Source organism: Mizuhopecten yessoensis, unplaced genomic scaffold (genome assembly GCF_002113885.1).
Source record: "Mizuhopecten yessoensis strain PY_sf001 unplaced genomic scaffold, ASM211388v2 scaffold10529, whole genome shotgun sequence".
NCBI lineage: Eukaryota > Metazoa > Mollusca > Bivalvia > Pectinida > Pectinidae > Mizuhopecten > Mizuhopecten yessoensis.
In genome coordinates this window covers 807,796-826,026 of record NW_018408592.1, presented here as the reverse complement: position 1 = coordinate 826,026, position 18,231 = coordinate 807,796, and the positions used below count along the sequence as shown (strand labels likewise).

Here is an 18,231-nt window from a genome sequence, read left to right as displayed (position 1 = left end):
GACTTGCCCCGGTCTCCCCTACACATGTATAATACATGTGTAGGGGGGACCGGGGCAAACACGGCCCCTTTTCTTTTTTCAAGACGTTATGGAAGGCATGTACTATACTGTTGAAATGCATATTTATATATGTCATTTAGAAAAGAAATGTATTGTCTTTCATAAACTAATAACCAAATCGTAAACAAGACCATATTTTGGGAATTATTGGACTTTTTAGGTCGAGAGAGTTGGGGGCCGGACGAGCCCCGCCCTGAGGTAAATCCGGCCCCTACCAGGGCAAGTATGGCATGAAGGATAGAGAAGACAATTTACTAATAAGTGTATGGAATTTCATTCAATTCTGTTGGAAAATAAGTCCAGAACAAATCAGTGAATACAAAGAAAAAAATACTTAATTTTTGCGACGTAAAAATATTATTTTTGTGGTCAATTGGGTGACGTTATCAATAGTGACGTCACTTGGCACAATAACAGTTGCATTCGGGGTGGCCGAATGTGCCCCGGCAAAAGGGGCCGAACGTGCCCCAAATTGATATTTTCATAAAAAAACCACATTGATTGTCTGTGTCCACTGTGCCATACTCGGAGTCGTTTGCGCCAGGCGTGAGTTTCTCAATTTACTCAATCGAGCTGTTTAGTTCCGCCTGGAACTGTCCATTAATGCAATGGACATTTCTAAACTTCATACATTTTTGTACTAACTATTAACACTGCATCATATCTGAAGAATTACATATGGATACTATATATTCAAAACTTAAACTCCACTTTATAGTATCAGCAAGAAAAACTAATGTCAAGAAAACCTATACTTGTCAAAATCATGTGCAAGCCCAGGCGTATTGGCTTACATGGTAGCTACGCGCCTGACTGTACATAAAAACTCAGGAATGTGTATGACATTTACGCTCGAGGAAGTAAAACATAAAAATTGGCACGAGTTTTGTGGTTATTGTGTAAAGCATTTCAATCGATTATGTGGGCTATTTGGTTTCGGTGTATTGATCGTTGGGTTGATATCTAGCTACCGGCAGTAGTATTGGTCTACCTGTTCAGCGTCCTGTTCAACGCGACGTGTTTGTTTATATAGGACAAACCTTTTATCGATGTGTGTACGACCAGAGTTCAACAGCATATAATGTATTGTATACTATAGGGCACACGTTAATGGAAATCACCACCGACTCCTATTTCACAATGACTGGTACTAGTGTCTAGTGCCTACGTATTATTTTGAAATCAATAAATGAATGTTTTTATTTCGAAATCCTATTTATTTTCGGTGATAGATAATTTCTGATTAATTTCCATCATCTTTACGTCAATCTTATTTCGAAATAGCTCATGGTATCTGCCTACTAGAGATGTTATTTTATTTATTTGGCAATGGGCAGAACTGATTTTGTGCTAATGAATAATTGTGACATTTTACTAAACTTGCTCTGGAAGAAATGTTCACCTTTTCCATGGCAGTTCGCCAGGGCTATGAATGAAACAACTAAATCATGAGAATATAATGAATTAACTAGAGACGTGGGAGGGTAAGGCGGTTACGGAGGGATGGTAGTGGAGATGAAGGGGGAGTGACCCCTTCCTTAATCTTAATCTTAGGGCGGGGATGGGTCTATTGGGGTTTTTTCTTTCCGAAATTTAAATATGGGTCACTAAACGTACGAAAGGAAGGAGATCTGATGGTCATTCTTAAACAGAATCGGTGTGACAGAGTGGCAAGATGGAGTCCGGATTTCAAAGGGGTTGGACTGGGGGAATGGGAAGGAATTTGGTGTTAAAACGACTAGTGACAATTTCATACATGTACTATAGTGTAACCGAGAGCCAGTTGCGATTCACAGGGACCTGATAATTTGTTACAGCTATATTTTGACTTTACATGTTTTAGGGGTTTAGATCGACTTATAACTGGTCCCTGTATTGCAATTAGCTATAGGGTGATTATACAATGCATTGAACCACACTGTCCATTTCTTTTAAGCATGTTCCTTAACCCCCTCCCTTAACAGAATCCATCGATCTGTTTATGAAACAGTGATACAACATACATCTGGCAAACACGTGTGGTATAAAAAAAATCTGTGTCAATCATATACCATGAGGTCTAGTATTCATAGTATTCAATGTAAATGTAAGTAAATGGGGTAACAGAATACGTCAACAAGGAACTTGAGCGAAAACTAGCGACATATGCAAAACACTTACCTTACCTTGTTCACGAATGTCCTCGTCCACAGTGAACTGAATGAATTGCGTGCCGAGATTTCAATGTAAATAGCGAGGAACGAGGTCACGGGACGCAGGTATTTCTTAATACGGCGTGGTAATCGGGTGTGTGTCACGTCCCACTACCGCGCACATATATACAATCAATAACCTTTTTATAGCAAGGTAAACAATACAAAATTCGCTTAATCATGTATGTATGTCTTTAATTTTCATTTCAATACATATATCATTTAAATAAATAAAATATTATAATCTGTGTGTAAATATAAACTCTTCTCAAACTGCCACTGTACATGTATACAGGCTTGCTATATACACATGTACGTTGTTGTAAACGTGTTTACGGGATCCACGGGTTAAGTATTGTGAGGAAGTTGTGTTTTAGAAAGCCATACAACTGGAACCAATGACCGAGGCCGGTGTATTTAAAGCAATGATAATTCGAGTTCACACTGTCAAATAGCAACTATAGTCTGGCTTAAAATAAACCATAGAAATATAAACGCTATTAAAAAATGTACATGTACATCTATCAAGCATTGTATTATACAATGTTATATTGAATTAGAGTTTGGAATTAGTTATTGCAAAATGTGATTTATTTATTCAGTCAATCAAGAGGGGCGGGTTACATTCATATAAACAACGAATAAAAAAACGGTATACACGTGTCTGTACATCGAACGGCGTATATTTAAGATTAACAGTTGTCTTAATAGCAACTGGCATGGCCGAATTCTTCCAAGTAACTACAGTTATAGAACCCAAGCATTGATGATGTACACTCAAAATAACACATTGGGAATGAAAACAATCAAAAATAGTAAACAAAACACGTTAAATCTCGTTTTAAAATGTTGACTTCACGACTGCTACATCTATATAAAAATGAACAAACTGGTGATCATGTACAATAGCAATCGACACCACCGCATCAGACCTGAACATTCTGGTCATGTAAAGTAGAACAAACGATGAACATTCTGTTCATGTAAAGTAGAACAAACAATGAACAGTCTGGTCATGTAAAGTAGAACAAACGATGAACAGTCTGGTCACGTAAAGTAGAACAAACGATGAACAATCTGGTCATCTAAAGTAGAACAAACGATTAACAGTCTGGTCATGTAAAGCAGAACAAACGATGAACAGTCTGGTCATGTAAAGTAGACCAAACAATGAACAGTCTGGTCATGTAAAGTAGAACAAACGATTAACAATCTGGTCATGTAAAGTAGAACAAACGATGAACAGTCTGGTCATGTAAAGTAGACCAAACGATGAACAGTCTGGTCACATAAAGTAGAACAAACGATTAACAATCTGGTCATGTAAAGTAGAACAAACGGTGAACAATCTTCATGTAAAGTACAACAAACGATGAACAATCTGGCCATGCAAAGTAGAACAAACGATGAACAGTCTGGTCATATAAAGTAGAACAAACGCTGGACAATCTGGCTATGGAAAGAAGAACAAACGAGGAACAGTCTGGTCATGTAAAGTAGACCAAACGATGAACAGTCTGGTCATGTAACGTAGACCAAACGATGAACAGTCTGGTCATGTAAAGTAGACCAAACGATGAACAATCTGGTCATGTACAGTTGAACAAACGATGAACGATCTGTTCATGTAAAGTAGAACAAACGATGAAAAATCTGATCATGTAATGTAGAAAAAACGTAGAAAAAACAATCGGGTCATGTAGAGTAGAACAAACGATGAACAGTCTGGTCATGTAAAGCAGAACAAACGCTGGACAGTCTGGTTATGTAAAGTAGAACAAACGAAGAACAGTCTGGTCATGTAAAGTAGACCAAACGATGAACAGTCTGGTCATGTCAAGGAGAACAAACGATGAACAATCTGGTCATGTACAGTTGAACAAACGATGAACGATCTGTTCATGTAAAGTAGAACAAACGATGAACGGTCTGGTCATATAAAGTAGAACAAACGCTGGACAATCTGGCTATGGAAAGAAGAACAAACGATGAACAGTCTGGTCGTGTAAAGTAAAACAAACGATGAACAGTCTGGTCATGTCAAGGAGAACAAACGATGAACAATCTGGTCATCTAAAGTAGAACAAACGATGAACAGTCTGGTCATATAAAGTAGAACAAACGCTGGACAATCTGGCTATGGAAAGAAGAACAAACGATGAACAGTCTGGTCATATAAAGTAGAACAAACGATGAACAATCTGATCATGTAATGTAGAAAAAACGTAGAAAAAACAATCTGGTCATGTAGAGTAGAACAAACGATGAACAGTCTGGTCATGTAAACTAGAACAAACAATGAACAAAGTGATATTGTAAATTAGAACAAAAATGAACAATGTGATATTGTAAAATAGGACAAATGCTGAACAGATAGTTAGGGACATAGTTATAGTATTAAATATCCTACCTTAAAAACGATCAAATGTCTGAATCCGTACTGTCTGTATGTACCGTGAACCATGCGTGTAATTCGCGGAAATCACTTATTTATAGCGACATATGATACACAAATCTGGGTAACGGCACTGACTTGCACAAATAAGAAGGAGACTAGGATTTGTAACCAAGTATTTTATGGCGATGTGCTGTCTGTGTCACATTTTGATGTCATACCTGGATGGTATTTATATATTTACTAAAAATAAAAAATAAATAGTAAATCAATAGCACAGACGTAACAAACAGCAACGAAAACATGAAAAAATAAATATGTGTACGATATATACACCATCACACGACTCGTACTTCGGTCCGGAGTCGAACGAGTTTCAGCCACTCTAGTGTTAATATTAAGATTATGAAGCAATGTCGTCCATAAAATGCCCCATGCCCAGCCTACTTGTAAACACACCTAGCCCGAGTTCTCCGGGCAAGATTTGGGGACCGGGGCAAGTTCGGTCTAATTTTTCCTTGTCTTTTATATAAAAAAATAACCGAAGGGAAAACACGTCCCTATTTGGCGAATTATTTAACTTTTTCAGTCGGAAAATTTGATGGCCACAAAGTTCCCCGCTTTTGGGCAGGTTCGGACAGGCAGTCTGTGATAAGTTTGGCCCAACATAATTATGACTAGATAAATAAGTAACGATTCAGTTTTACAGAACGCTGGAAGAACTAGAAAAAAGTGAGGTTCCGATTTTCTTTCTACCCTTCCATACTTTTTTTCTGTTTAAGTTATTGAAATATTGAGTTTTCTTTGCTGGTTTATTTTCGTGTGAATGTCCCACCCGGTTAACTTACCTGCCAAGATCCCCAAAGTTGTAAATATTTGCCCAAGACCAAAAATATCCGGGGAGGGCCTGACTTACCCCGGTTTCACGTACATTGTACCTACTAACATACAGTGACGTACTTCCAACACATTTCAACAAACGACGTTTACGCCTGAACCACTGACAGAACAGAAAAAAGACTGGATGAATCCGTAAATGGTGGGGTTTCGAGCCCCCCTCCCCTCCTCAAGCAAGAGTGCCCAATGGGCCTGAATCGCTCACCAGGGGCCTGGCTTTGCAAGGCTTTGTCAAGACCCGCCTGAAAGCAGCATCAGATTACAAGGTCCGACCTTATTTGATAAACGGACAACAGTGGTCCGACCGGTTTGACCGTTTAAACGAAAACGGCCCTGGTATTAACCCCACACTTGTAACCTTAAAAGTGGACTAAAATACAGCTACAGGCAAAATATCCGTGTTTGATTCAAAATAATATATATATTAAAATATTCAAAAATATTACCCCTGTGATATTGAACGTCAAACAAGGACATTAAGTTGAACAGCTTAATCTCCTTTATGGCCATGTGACCTTGAATATAATTAAAGGCCATTCATTTGAACAAAGTTGTTTGCACTTCATCCCAGTATCAGCTACTGGCCAAGTATATTCACCCAAGCTTACCTACATATGTAGGCCTCTTGGTTATTCAGAAGAAGTTGTTTAAAGGTTTTAAACATGTTTGACCCCTATAACCTTGAATATACGTTNAGGCCTCTTGGTTATTCAGAAGAAGTTGTTTAAAGGTTTCAAACATGTTTGACCCCTATAACCTTGAATATACGTCAAAGTCATTCATTTGAACAAACTTGGTAGCCCTTTATCCAAGCGTGTTACTGGCTAAATATCATCACTCTAGGCCTCTTTGGTTATTCAAAAGAAGAAGTTTAAACGTTTTAACATATTTGACCCCTGTGACCTTGAAAATGGGCGAATGTCATTAATTTGAAAACTTGGTAACCCTTTATCCTAGTATGCTCCTGACCAAATATCATCATCATAGGCCTTTTGGTTACTCAGAAGAAGCTGTTTAAAGTAAACAGTTGACTCCGGGCGGACGGACGACGTACGCCACAACACGGCATACATGTAAGCTCACATGGCCTTCCGACAGGTGAGCTAAAGAACGGAAAAGAAAAACACACACTCACACACACTTTTCCTGGGCTAAGGAGTTGGTTTAAAGAAAAAAGAAGAAAAAAAGCGCGATGTCTCCTCTGAGATTGACATCAAACAGATTTAGTTTGAAGCATTCTCAAGTGATAGGGATTTAAAACTGTACAAAGGGAGGGACTGACTCAGTTGGGGATAAAGGTAGGGCTAAAAGGGCCAATTTCTGGTCAAATTGCATTTAGCATTTTTTTTCCCTTGAACTATGAAATTGACACCAACTATGGTTTGGTTTGAAGCTAGGGTAATGAAGATTGTACATGAATGCTTACCATCACAGATTCGGAACATAGTGGCAAACAAAACGACAACCCGAGCGTTCAAACCGACATCATCCTGCATGATAGATTCCAATATTATTACTTTCCTCTTTAAAAAATACATATGCCAATATTTTTTACATGATACCGACTTTTTCGCCTTGATTTTATCCCAGGGACCTGCTAATCAGTTACAGCTTTATTTGGACATATACTATGGTAATTAGAGTAATTCCACACGTTTTAGAGGTTTAGATAAAATTTTCGTTAAAATGTCACGCAACAGATTGTAAAATTACTCTCAACACCTAAATTAAGGTCTTTTAACAAATGCTCAGGTCCAACCTGAATTAAAAAAATTCTCGGGTCCCTGTGGATTTTGTAGGTCCACTCCGGAGATTCTTTCCTTAATTTAGTACGCATCTCCTTACCAATACTTCCGGATGACGAGATACACGTGCAATTGAGGCGGGAGGCGTGACGTTATATCACATTTTGTTGTTGTCTACATGGTGAGTACTGAGTATCACAAAACAGATCGTTTAAATAACTCCATTTTGTTCCTTTATAAAAAATGATGCTTGTACTTGATGATATAGCGTGATAAAACTGTAATGAACACATATCAAAGGTGTTTGAAATTCTGACTAAATTGAGATAAAAATCATATAAAAAGAATGGCATTACTATTTCAAGCACCTGTGCACATATCAGTAAAACATAGGACAACATGCAAAGCGAAAGTAGATGAATTTGTTGATATTCAGCTTGGATTACACATGACAAACGTTAACTTATGCATAGCGTATAATATATGTGTCGTAGAGTGGTTAGAGGTGAGTTTTAATCAATACCTTATCGGCTAGTGCAAAAAGAAAAAAAAACCTCTCCAATGTTTAGCTCACCTGCCCTTATGTTTATCTCACCTGCCCTTATGTTTAGCTCACCTGCCCTTATTATATAATTATGTCATGGCTCGGCGTCTGTCGTCGTCCGCCAACTTTTCCTTGAAACAACTTCTTCTGAAGAATAGAGTCATGGTATTTGGTTTCGTTCGTAGGAGCCCGACAACGTTGACCTACTTTCAAAGTTATAGGGGTCAAATGTGTCAAACACTTCAAACAACTTCTTCTGAAGAACTGAATGTTATAGAATCGTCATATTTGACTAGTAGCTTCCTGATATAGAGCCCAACTAAGTTTCAGAATGAAAATGGCCTCAACCTACTTAGAAGGTCACAGGGGTCAAATATGTCAAACGCTTCAAACGACCACCTCGGATGGAGCCCAACAAAGTTTGAGAACAAATTGACCTTGACATACTTTCATGGTCACTGCCATCAAAAATGTCAAACACTTTTACTGACTGCTTTTGAATAATCTTAAAGCATAGAGTTACAATATTTGGCTTGTAGCTTCCTCAGATGGAGCCCAACAAAGCTTCAAGGTCACAGGGGTGGAGCAAAGTTTGCGAGTGAAATATTTGTACTACAGTATAATATTGATTATATTAAATGAAAAAAAATTGCTATGATCATGACTGCTTAAATATTCCGGTGAACAATACAGGCCCTCTCGACCTTTTGTAAAGGGATTCCATGCAAGCGTATAAAATAGGTTATGAGCTGACATTCTTGCTTAAAAAAGGATGGAAACAGTTTGGTAATCATGTATTGAAGAAAATGTAAACTATGGTCATTGAAGAAACTGTTGAAAAAAATATAGTTTTTGACTTGAGTGACACATAATTTTTGTGCACACTCACAGCCTTGAATATTACAAATACTGAATGAAAACCTGTGTATGTACTCTTGGAGTGGCCATATATTCAATATGATCAAGAAAATTGTAAGAAAATGCTTCATATTTCTAGAATTATCTCATTGGACAAATCACAATTTATCATGAAGCTACATGTAACAAAAGTCTTGAGCACATGAGTCAAGCCAGATCATTGGAGAGTGAACCTTGTAAAGATCAAGCCAGATAATTCGAGAAAGAACCAGTTGTGAACCTTGTAAAGGTCAAGCCAGATCATTGGAGAGAGAACCAGTTGTGAACCGTGTAAAGGTCAAGCCGGATCAATGGAGAGAGAACCTGTTGTGAACCGTGTAAAGGTCAAGCAAGATAATTTGGGAGAGAACCTGTTGTGAACCGTGTAAAGGTCAAGCCGGATCATTGGAGAAAGAACCAGTTGTGAACCGTGTAAAGGTCAAGCCAGATCATTGGAGAGAGAACCAGGTGTGAACCGTGTAAAGGTCAAGCCGGATCAATGGAGAGAGAACCTGTTGTGACCCGTGTAAAGGTCAAGCCAGATCATTGGAGAGAGAACCAGTTGTGACCCGTGTAAAGGTCAAGCCGGATCATTGGAGAGAACCTGTTGGGAACCGTGTAAAGGTCAAGCCAGATCATTTGAGAGAGAACCTGTTGTGAACTGTGTAAAGGTCAAGCCAGATTATTCGAGAGAGAAACTGTTATGAACAGTGTAAAGGTCAAGCCAGATCATTTGAGAGAACCTGTTGTGAACCGTGTAAAGGTCAAGCAAGATAATTTGGGAGAGAACCTGTTGTGAACCGTGTAAAGGTCAAGTCGGATCATTGGAGAGAGAACCTGTTTGGAGAGTGAACCTTGTAAAGATCAAGCCAGATAATTCGAGAAAGAACCAGTTGTGAACTTTGTAAAGGTCAAGCCAGATCATTGGAGAGAGAACCAGTTGTGACCCGTGTAAAGGTCAAGCCGGATCATTGGAGAGAGAACCAGTTGTGAACCGTGTAAAGGCCAAGCCGGATCAATGGAGAGAGAACCTGTTGTGACCCGTGTAAAGGTCAAGCCAGATCATTCGGGAGAGAACCTGTTGTGAACCGTGTAAAGGTCAAGTCGGATCATTGGAGAGAGAACCTGTTTGGAGAGTGAACCTTGTAAAGATCAAGCCAGATAATTCGAGAAAGAACCAGTTGTAAACCTTGTAAAGGTCAAGCCAGATCATTGGAGAGAGAACCAGGTGTGAACCGTGTAAAGGTCAAGCCGGATCATTAGAGAGAGACCTTGTTGTGAACCGTGTAAAGATCAAGCCAGATCATTGGAGAGAGAACCAGTTGTGACCCGTGTAAAGGTCAAGCCGGATCATTGGAGAGAGAACCAGTTGTGAACCGTGTAAAGGCCAAGCCGGATCATTCGGGAACGAACCTGTTGTGAACTGTGTAAAGGTCAAGCCAGATTATTCGAGAGAGAAACTGTTATGAACAGTGTAAAGGTCAAGCCAGATCATTTGAGAGAGAACCTGTTGTAAACCGTGTAAAGGTCAAGCCAGATCATTCGAGAGGGAACCTGTTGAAAACCGTGCAAAGGTCAAGCCAGATAATTCGGGAGAGAACTTGTTGTGAACCGTGTAAAGGTCAAGCCGGATCATTCGGGAGAGAACCTGTTGTGAAATGTGTAAAGGTCAAGCCAGATCATTCGAGAGGGAACCTGTTGTGAACCATGCAAAGGTCAAGCCAGATCATTCGGGAGAGAACTTGTTGTGAACCGTGTAAAGGTCAAGCCGGATCATTGGAGAGAGAACCTGTTGTGAACCGTGTAAAGGTCAAGCCAGATCATTCGGGAGAGAACCTGTTGTGAACCGAGTAAAGGTCAAGCCAGATTATTCGAGAGAGAAACTGTTATGAACCATGTAAAGGTCAAGCCAGATCATTTGAGAGAGAACCTGTTGTGAACCGTGTAAAGGTCAACCCGGTTCATTCGGGAGAGAACCTGTTTTGAACCGTGTTAAGGTCAAGCCGGATCATTGGAGAGAGAACCAGTTGTGAACCGTGTAAAGGTCAACCCGGTTCATTCGGGAGAGAACCTGTTTTGAACCGTGTTAAGGACAAGCCGGATCATTGGAGAGAGATCCTGTTGTGAACCGTGTTAAGGTCAAGCCGGATAATTGGAGAGAGAACCAGTTGTGAACCGTGTAAAGGTCAAGCCGGATCATTCGGGAAAGAACCTGTTGTGAACTGTGTAAAGGTCAAGCCAGATTATTCGAGAGAGAACCTGTTATGAACCGTGTAAAGGTCAAGCCGGATCATTGGAGAGAGAACCTGTTGTGAACCGTGTAAAGGTTAATTCAGTCACACTTTGCATGCCTTTTTATTTACCATCAGTCAGGCTTGTTGGCTTTGTGCTTAGTTGTGGGATAGCTCTTGTGGAAATACTTGTCATCACTCTGGATTTTCCATCCATTTAGGGAAAATATGTTGACATGCTCAGGTATAGAAGAAAATATCAATTGAAGTGCTCACCGAACTCGGTACGCAAATCAAAGAGACCCTATAGAGGACGTTCTATTTTTATGGACTGGACACAATTGCTGTGAATAGATTCTATTTTTCGTTAGTATCTAAAACTCCTATTCTCTTTTTTAACTTTTATTTAACTCTATTGTGGCCATGCAAGTAAAGTGCAGACTGTTCTAAGGGAGACAACTGTATCATACACGTATTCTAAGAAACCAAAAAATCGGTTTTTTACTGAAAATATTATCATAGTTCATAGATCTTTAGAAAAGTTTTGATCCAAGTTTTATTGATTGTCTGATCTTCATTAAAATAGAATTTGTTTTGATAAAACATCTATTGGGGAGTCAAGTTACTTTCGTTGCAGACTTGGCATACCAGGGTATATAGCCTCTGACCAATTTGATGGATGGCCATTTGTAAAAAAAAAAAATTTGGTGTATACAACGTACAATGAACCATCTTAACCAAATTGGGCAAAATAATTTCGACACGTATGTATGTTACGTTGCAGGATTCATTTTAAGACTGACTGTAAGATCAAAATGGCCGCTAAACAGCCATCTTGAATTTTGATAACCTGTTTAATATTATCATCGGACATCCTTATTTCTCATAGTACTTGCCATATCTGCAGTCATCTTTTTATTCATATTAGTCTCAATATCATAATATAAACTTCTTAGCATCTGGGCAGCCAAAAGGCTTCTGATTTTGATTTTATATTATTTTGCTTTCAAGAAATTACATTTTTAATGCACAATACACCGAATTAAATTTCAAATTTATTTTAACTATCAAACAGCAAAAGCAAACGTGAACAAGTCTTTAACATATTAAATTTAAGGTTCCTTGTTCCACTGCTATGTGTTTCATATATATAGTTAATTCCCCTTAACTTTGTTTTGATACAACTGCAGCACATTTGGACATGGATATGTATGACCAGGCAGCTGGTTTGAGTGCCAGTGTTTTAACATTGAGAACACTTTAGCTCACCTGGTCCGATGGACCATGGTGAGCTTATGCTATATCGCGGCATCTGTCATCCCTCCGTTGTCCATGCATCCTTGAAAACGCTACTTGTCCTGAACAGCTTCATTGATTTCGACCAAATTTGGCCTGCAGCATCCTTAGGCAAAGAGGACTGAATTTTGTATAAACGGATGGTGTGCCCCCCTCTGGGTGCTGAGAGACGGGGCACAATAGGGGAATTTAAAGTTTAAACCTTTAAAATCCATTAAAAGTCATTGGAGGTATTTTATCCAAATTTGTCTCAGCTAGAGCATCATTGGGCAAAGGGAACTCAATTTTGTATAAACGGATGATGTGGCCCCTCTGGGTGCTGAGGGGCTGGGTCCAATAGGGGAATTTGAGGTTTTAACATTTAAAATCCTTCTGTACCATTAAAGTAGAATTTAACCAATTTTTCGTGAAGCATCCTTTGGCAAAGGGGACTCAATTTTGTATAAACAGAGGGTGTGGCCCCTTTTAGTGGATAGAGGCAGGGCCCAAAAGGGGAATTTGAGGTTAAAATCTTGAAAAGACTTTAATCTTCTTTTTTACCATTGGAGATATTTTAACCAAATTTGGTCTGCAGTGCAGTATCATCTGACAAAACCAACTACATTTTGTATAAATTGAGGGTGTGGCCCCTGGGTGCAGGGAGATGGGGCACAAAAGGGCAATTTGAGGTTTAAATCTTCAAAATCCTTCTCCTTCAGTATGATTGGAGTTATTTTAACCAAATTTGGTCCAGAGCATCATTTTGCAAGGGAGCTCCATTTGTTTTAGCAGAGAATAGTCCCCCTGTGTGCAAAAGGGAAGGGTCAAGTAGGGGGAACATAATAAATGTTTAAAATCCTTTTCCTTCAATTTATTTGGAGGAATTTTCACTAAATTTTGTGTAGAGCATCCTTGGACAAAGCAAAGGGGACTAAATTTTGTATAAATAGATAGTTGATTTTATGGGGCAGAGGAGTCGATTTTATAGGGCAGAGGGGCAGGCCCAATCGGGTAAATTGTGGTTAATCCACCGTCCGTCCGTCAACAATTTCTTTAAACGACTTCTTCTTCTTAACCACAGATTGGAATTTAACTAAATTTGACCTGAAGCATCCCTAGGTGGTTGGGATTCAAAATTGTACAAATGGTGGGGCTAACCCCCAAGGGGCTGAGGGGCGGGGCAAAAAGGGGGCAATTTGGCTAAACTGCTTTAAGCGACTTCTTCTCTGGAACTAAGTGATGGATATCAACCATATTAGACTGGAAGCATCCCTAGGTTGTGGAGATTCAAAATTGTACAAATGGTTGGGCTGACCCCCTGGGGGCTGAGGGGCGAGGCAAAAAAGGGGTAATTTGGCTTTATTTCTACAAACGACTTCTGTAGAACTATGGGCTTGATGTCAATCATATTTAATCAAAAGCATTCATGGGATGCAGGGATTCAAAATTGTACAAATGGTGGGGCTGACCCCCCAGGCTTAGGGGTGGGGCCAAAAAAAGTTTATTGCCTGGAAATGGTTGAGATCCCCACCATATAACCACATATGCAATTGCTGAGTATAAAGAGAATAATGCACATTTGCTTCTGGGATGCATGGCCCTAGTTTCTGGCCCCACCCTTGGAAACATAGTCCTTGGGCCATAACTTAAAAACGGTTGAGATCCCCACCCCAAAACTATATATACAAATGCTGGGCATAAAGAGACAAATGCAGTCACGATATTAGAATAGACCCTGGGGTCTGACCAAACCCCTAGGGACCTAGTTTTTTAGTCACAGCTTGGAAACAGTTGAGATCCCCGACCTATAACCATATAGACAATTGCTGAGTATAAAGAGATGAATGCACATATGCTTCCAGGATGGCCTTGGGGACTGACCCACCCTTTGAGACTTAACCCCTGGGTTATAACTTGGAAATGGTTAAGATCCCCACCCCAAAACTATATATACAATTGTTGGACATAAAGAGACAAATGCAGTCATGATATTAGAATTGATCCTGGGGTCTGGCCACAACCATAGGGACCTAGTTTCTGAGTCACAGATTGGAAACAGTTGAGATCCCCACCCCATAACCATACATAAAATTGCTGGGCATGAAAAATCGAATACAGATATATATGCTACAAGGATTGGCCTTGGGGACTGGCATATTCCCATGGATCTCATTTGGAGAATATTCTGCCGTGGTTACTTAGATATCCAGGTGAGCGATACAGGCCATATGTGCTTCTTGTTATACATAAGAATAATTTTCCATGGTTGCTTTATTTATCCAGGTGAGCGATACACTAGGCCCTCTGGGGCTCTTGTTTTATTTTGGCTTCATTTGATTTTCAAGAAAATCATGCAAGGTATGATATTCTCTTCGGAAATTATTTATCAAAGCTATAGTCTTGCCGGGGGAAATTTAAAAGTTTAAAATAAGAAGTTACAGTTTTTATGAGCCCGTCATTTGACGGAAGTATTATGGTATGGGGTTGTCCGTCCGGTTTAATCTTGTGTTTGTCCGGCAATCTCCTCCTACATTTTTTTACCAATCTCTTTGAAACTTAGTATATATTGTAATCACGATATGAAGTTGTGTTTCCCTAAAAAGAATTTTAATTCAACAATTTTTCCAAAGGTTATTGCCCTTTCTTGATTTCAGTATTTGATTTTTTGATTGGAGATCTTCTCCAAACATTTTTGATCGTTGTCTTTGAAGCTTAGTAGGCTAAATAATCATGATATGTTGTTGTGTTTACTTGAAAAGAATTTTGATTCAACAATTTTGCAAAAGTTATTGCCTTTTGTTTATTTCAGTATTTGATTTTTGTCCAGCAATCTTCTCCTACATTTTTTTAACGGATCTCTTTGAAACTTGCTATGCATTATACTCATGATATGAAGTTGTGTCTCCCTCGACAGAATGTTGATTCGACGATTATTGCAAAAGTTATTGTCCTTTGTTTATTTCAGTATTTGATTTTTTGTCCGGAGATTTTCTTCTACATTTTTTATAGCATATCAGCTAACCAATCTTAGAATGATGCAGATCTTATTTCAATGTCAGAAAGTATGTAACACTATTTGGCATTCGATGGGCGTATATTGTTCCGCCCCGTGGTACTCTTGTTGGCAATGGTACATGTACGTGGATCCTTGAATAATATTGGTACATTTGTTCAAATAATCTGTTTATAGAGTCATGCTCCATTTGCTATGCGACTCGAGCCCTTACCTGATAACGTTTAATAAGCGTGGTTCTGGATCACAGGGTCGACTTACTCCAAAACTTTTTGAGGTTTACATGGCGAGATACTTTTGACAGGCGCCGCGCAAGTCGCAGTTGGCAAAATCATATCCGATAGAAAAACAGGCCGACCAGCAGCCTCTTATATTATAGGAGTAAGGGTCGACTGAGATGTTTATAATATAAATTCAGAATATATAAGTGACAAAGTACATATCGTTTTTCTTCTAATGCAAATAGGATATATTTTTATACCAAAAAAATAAAATGTTATGAACAACATTATTCTTTTTCAGTTTTAAAATATTTTGGACTGATCTGACAAAGTCACTATTTTATGTGTTTCAGATAATTCTTGCCTGAGAGCCTGCTATTACAATGGCAGAAGGTGGATTTCTCAAAAACCAGGATCAACATTTACTTGAGTGTCCCATCTGTCTGGAGCAACTACAGCAGCCTAAATCCCTGCCATGTCTCCACACCTTTTGCCTGGATTGTCTTGGTACCTATATAAAGAAGGAATTATCGGGTAAGAGGGCGTCAGAGACTTATTTCTCTTGCCCAATTTGCAGGGAAATGACCCACCCTGTCAATCAAGCAGAAGCAAAGGATAACTGGGCACAGCAGTTCCCGACTAATGGCCTGATTCAGGAACTTGCTCAGCTCAAAATGAAGTCGACAGAACCGTTTTATTGCAAACCCTGTAAGACCAACGAAAACATTGACACTCCAGCCAAATTCTGGTGCAAAACTATGGACGTGTTATTTTGCGATCTATGTAAGTCGAGTCTCCATGATAAGTTACACGAGGATTGCAGTATAGCAGACATAACTGACGGGGGGTGTCGTACACCTAGACAAAACCAGGAGACTCCTCAATGTGGCAAACACAATGAAAAGATTGATTGCTATTGCAAAGATCATCAGTTGATTGGCTGCAACAAATGTGTGTTTTTAGACCACAGACGATGTGAAGACGTGACAACGACGGCGGAGTACTTCGAAAAGTTGAAGGAAGGTTCTGACTTGGAGAAAACTAAGAAAACACTGCTTAAAGGAGCTAAAGTCATGTTAAAGCTGGTGAAAGAATTTGGAGAAGAACTTGACAACCTGGTTAAGAACCAAGATATGGCACTTCAGAGTATAACCGATCTACGTAAAAGATTGGACAACAGATTGGACAAGCTTCAGAAGGACATCACTGATGATTTGATCAGATCGGTCAAAGAAGAGAAGAACCTTATCCAGAATTCTATGAGTCTGTGTCAACGTCTGACAACAGCTATGCAGAGTACCATGATGTTATCGAGTAAAGCTGTTGAGCGAAACGATGACATAGAGGCGATACTGCTGCATCAGAGGGGACAGATGGAGGAAATGACTTGCAGGGACCTGGTGAAGGTATTGAAGAAGTCTTTCACATCTGTCAGTATTAAACACGAGGTCGATCCGAGTATCGCTTCAATCAACAATGCATTCGGGAAAGTCGTTATCCTGAAACAACCAAAACCCTTTCCCGACATGCTTGGTTTTGTTGCTACACCATTAGGGGGTCGAATTGCGAAGGAACTAGTGAAGTTCAACATCACGTGGCTGTCAGATGCAACCACATCCTCCGCTGCACACGGAATTGTATACCTCCCAGATAACCACATAGTGGTCAGTGATTATAACAACATGAAACTGAAGTTGTTCAAGGACAATGGACAGTATCTGAATGAGCTGAAGATCAAAGGACATCCGTATGACATGTGCCTGATAGACAGCAACACTGTGGCGGTCACTACTGTCAAACCTGGTGCTATGGTTGTGGTCAGTGTAAAATCCTCCAAAATTTCCATTTTGCGTGTCACAAACATGGCCTTTGGAGCAGGCTACGTTGGTATCACATACACAGGTGAAAGGTTCGTCTTGAGTATGGAAGGAGGAAATTTGTGCACTTTTGGGAATGATGGAACTTCTGCTCGTTTACATAGATATAATTCACCCTGTTATCACCTCGCCCATGATCCGCGCAAAGGACAGATACTTGTCAGCCATTCGTCAAAGAGCGGTGTTGCTGTATCGAGTTTGACGACTGACAGACGCAACAAAAGTCTATTAAATGCTGGTATCGTAACGGACCCATCAGGAATAGACGTGGACAACGAGGGTAACATTTACGTATGTGGCGAAGCATCAAACAACGTTTTACAAATGTCCAGTGACGGTACAAACGTCAGGGAGCTGCTGACGCTTTGGGATGGGGTGACAAGGCCACAGGCGATTTCTGTCTGTGGCGACAAGTTTGTGATAACCCACATCTCAGCATTCCAAGTTGAGATCCGGGTATTCCAACTCGTCTGAAGAACTTTGATACATTGCCAAACTTAAGTGTGACTACTTTCCGTTATTTAACAAGCATTATATATATATATTTTTTAATGTTATGCTTTATTGATGTTCAGATAACGTCATAAGTGTTTGTTTATTGCAGATAAAACAGTACTTTCTGTTCCAGGTCAGTATTCACTTTATTTGTTTGATGGAAGTTATACCGTTATCGTGATTGAAATGTTACGACTAAGCTTGAAATAACATTTTCTTGTTGAAATTGGACCAGGGATTTGGTATTGTCTACTGTTTTGTAGTAAAAAAATATTTGCCGTATAGGGAAAATTTGAATAATAGTAAATCCGACAGTAGAAGATTTGTAAAAAAAATAATGAATGCTGTAGCAAACTATTTCGACATCATTACCGAGAATTAAGTACAGA

At 39.4% G+C, this 18,231-nt stretch overlaps 2 protein-coding genes across 3 annotated transcripts in view; one reads left to right on the top strand and one right to left on the bottom strand.

Moving 5' to 3' along the window:
* The window catches only part of LOC110460991 (gelsolin-like protein 1), a 40,348-nt gene extending 37,996 nt beyond the window's left edge, over window positions 1-2,352 (bottom strand). The window contains exon 1 of the mRNA XM_021514250.1: window positions 2,226-2,352. The gene's annotated coding sequence lies outside the window, so the exon portion shown is untranslated. The remainder of the gene's footprint in view (window positions 1-2,225) is intronic.
* Window positions 2,353-7,390: 5,038 nt separating this feature from the next.
* On the top strand, window positions 7,391-17,980 carry LOC110460966 (probable E3 ubiquitin-protein ligase MID2). Of its 2 annotated transcripts, none has more exons than XM_021514213.1 (2): window positions 7,391-7,470; window positions 15,824-17,979. In XM_021514213.1, exon 2 carries the CDS (start codon window positions 15,854-15,856, stop codon window positions 17,819-17,821), a length of 1,968 nt encoding a protein of 655 aa, XP_021369888.1. In that variant the 5' UTR covers window positions 7,391-7,470; window positions 15,824-15,853; the 3' UTR covers window positions 17,822-17,979. The 2 variants fall into 2 exon arrangements, with proteins under 2 accessions (XP_021369888.1, XP_021369889.1); XM_021514214.1 differs by lacking the exon at window positions 7,391-7,470 and adding an exon at window positions 9,012-9,027 and having other exon boundaries at window positions 15,824-17,980.
* The last annotated feature ends 251 nt before the right edge of the window (window positions 17,981-18,231 follow it).

What these genes read in the sequence shown, in the direction of transcription:
- LOC110460966 (XM_021514214.1), top strand. Translation starts at nt 15,854, where the DNA reads ATGGCAGAAGGTGGATTTCTCAAAAACCAGGATCAACATTTACTTGAG.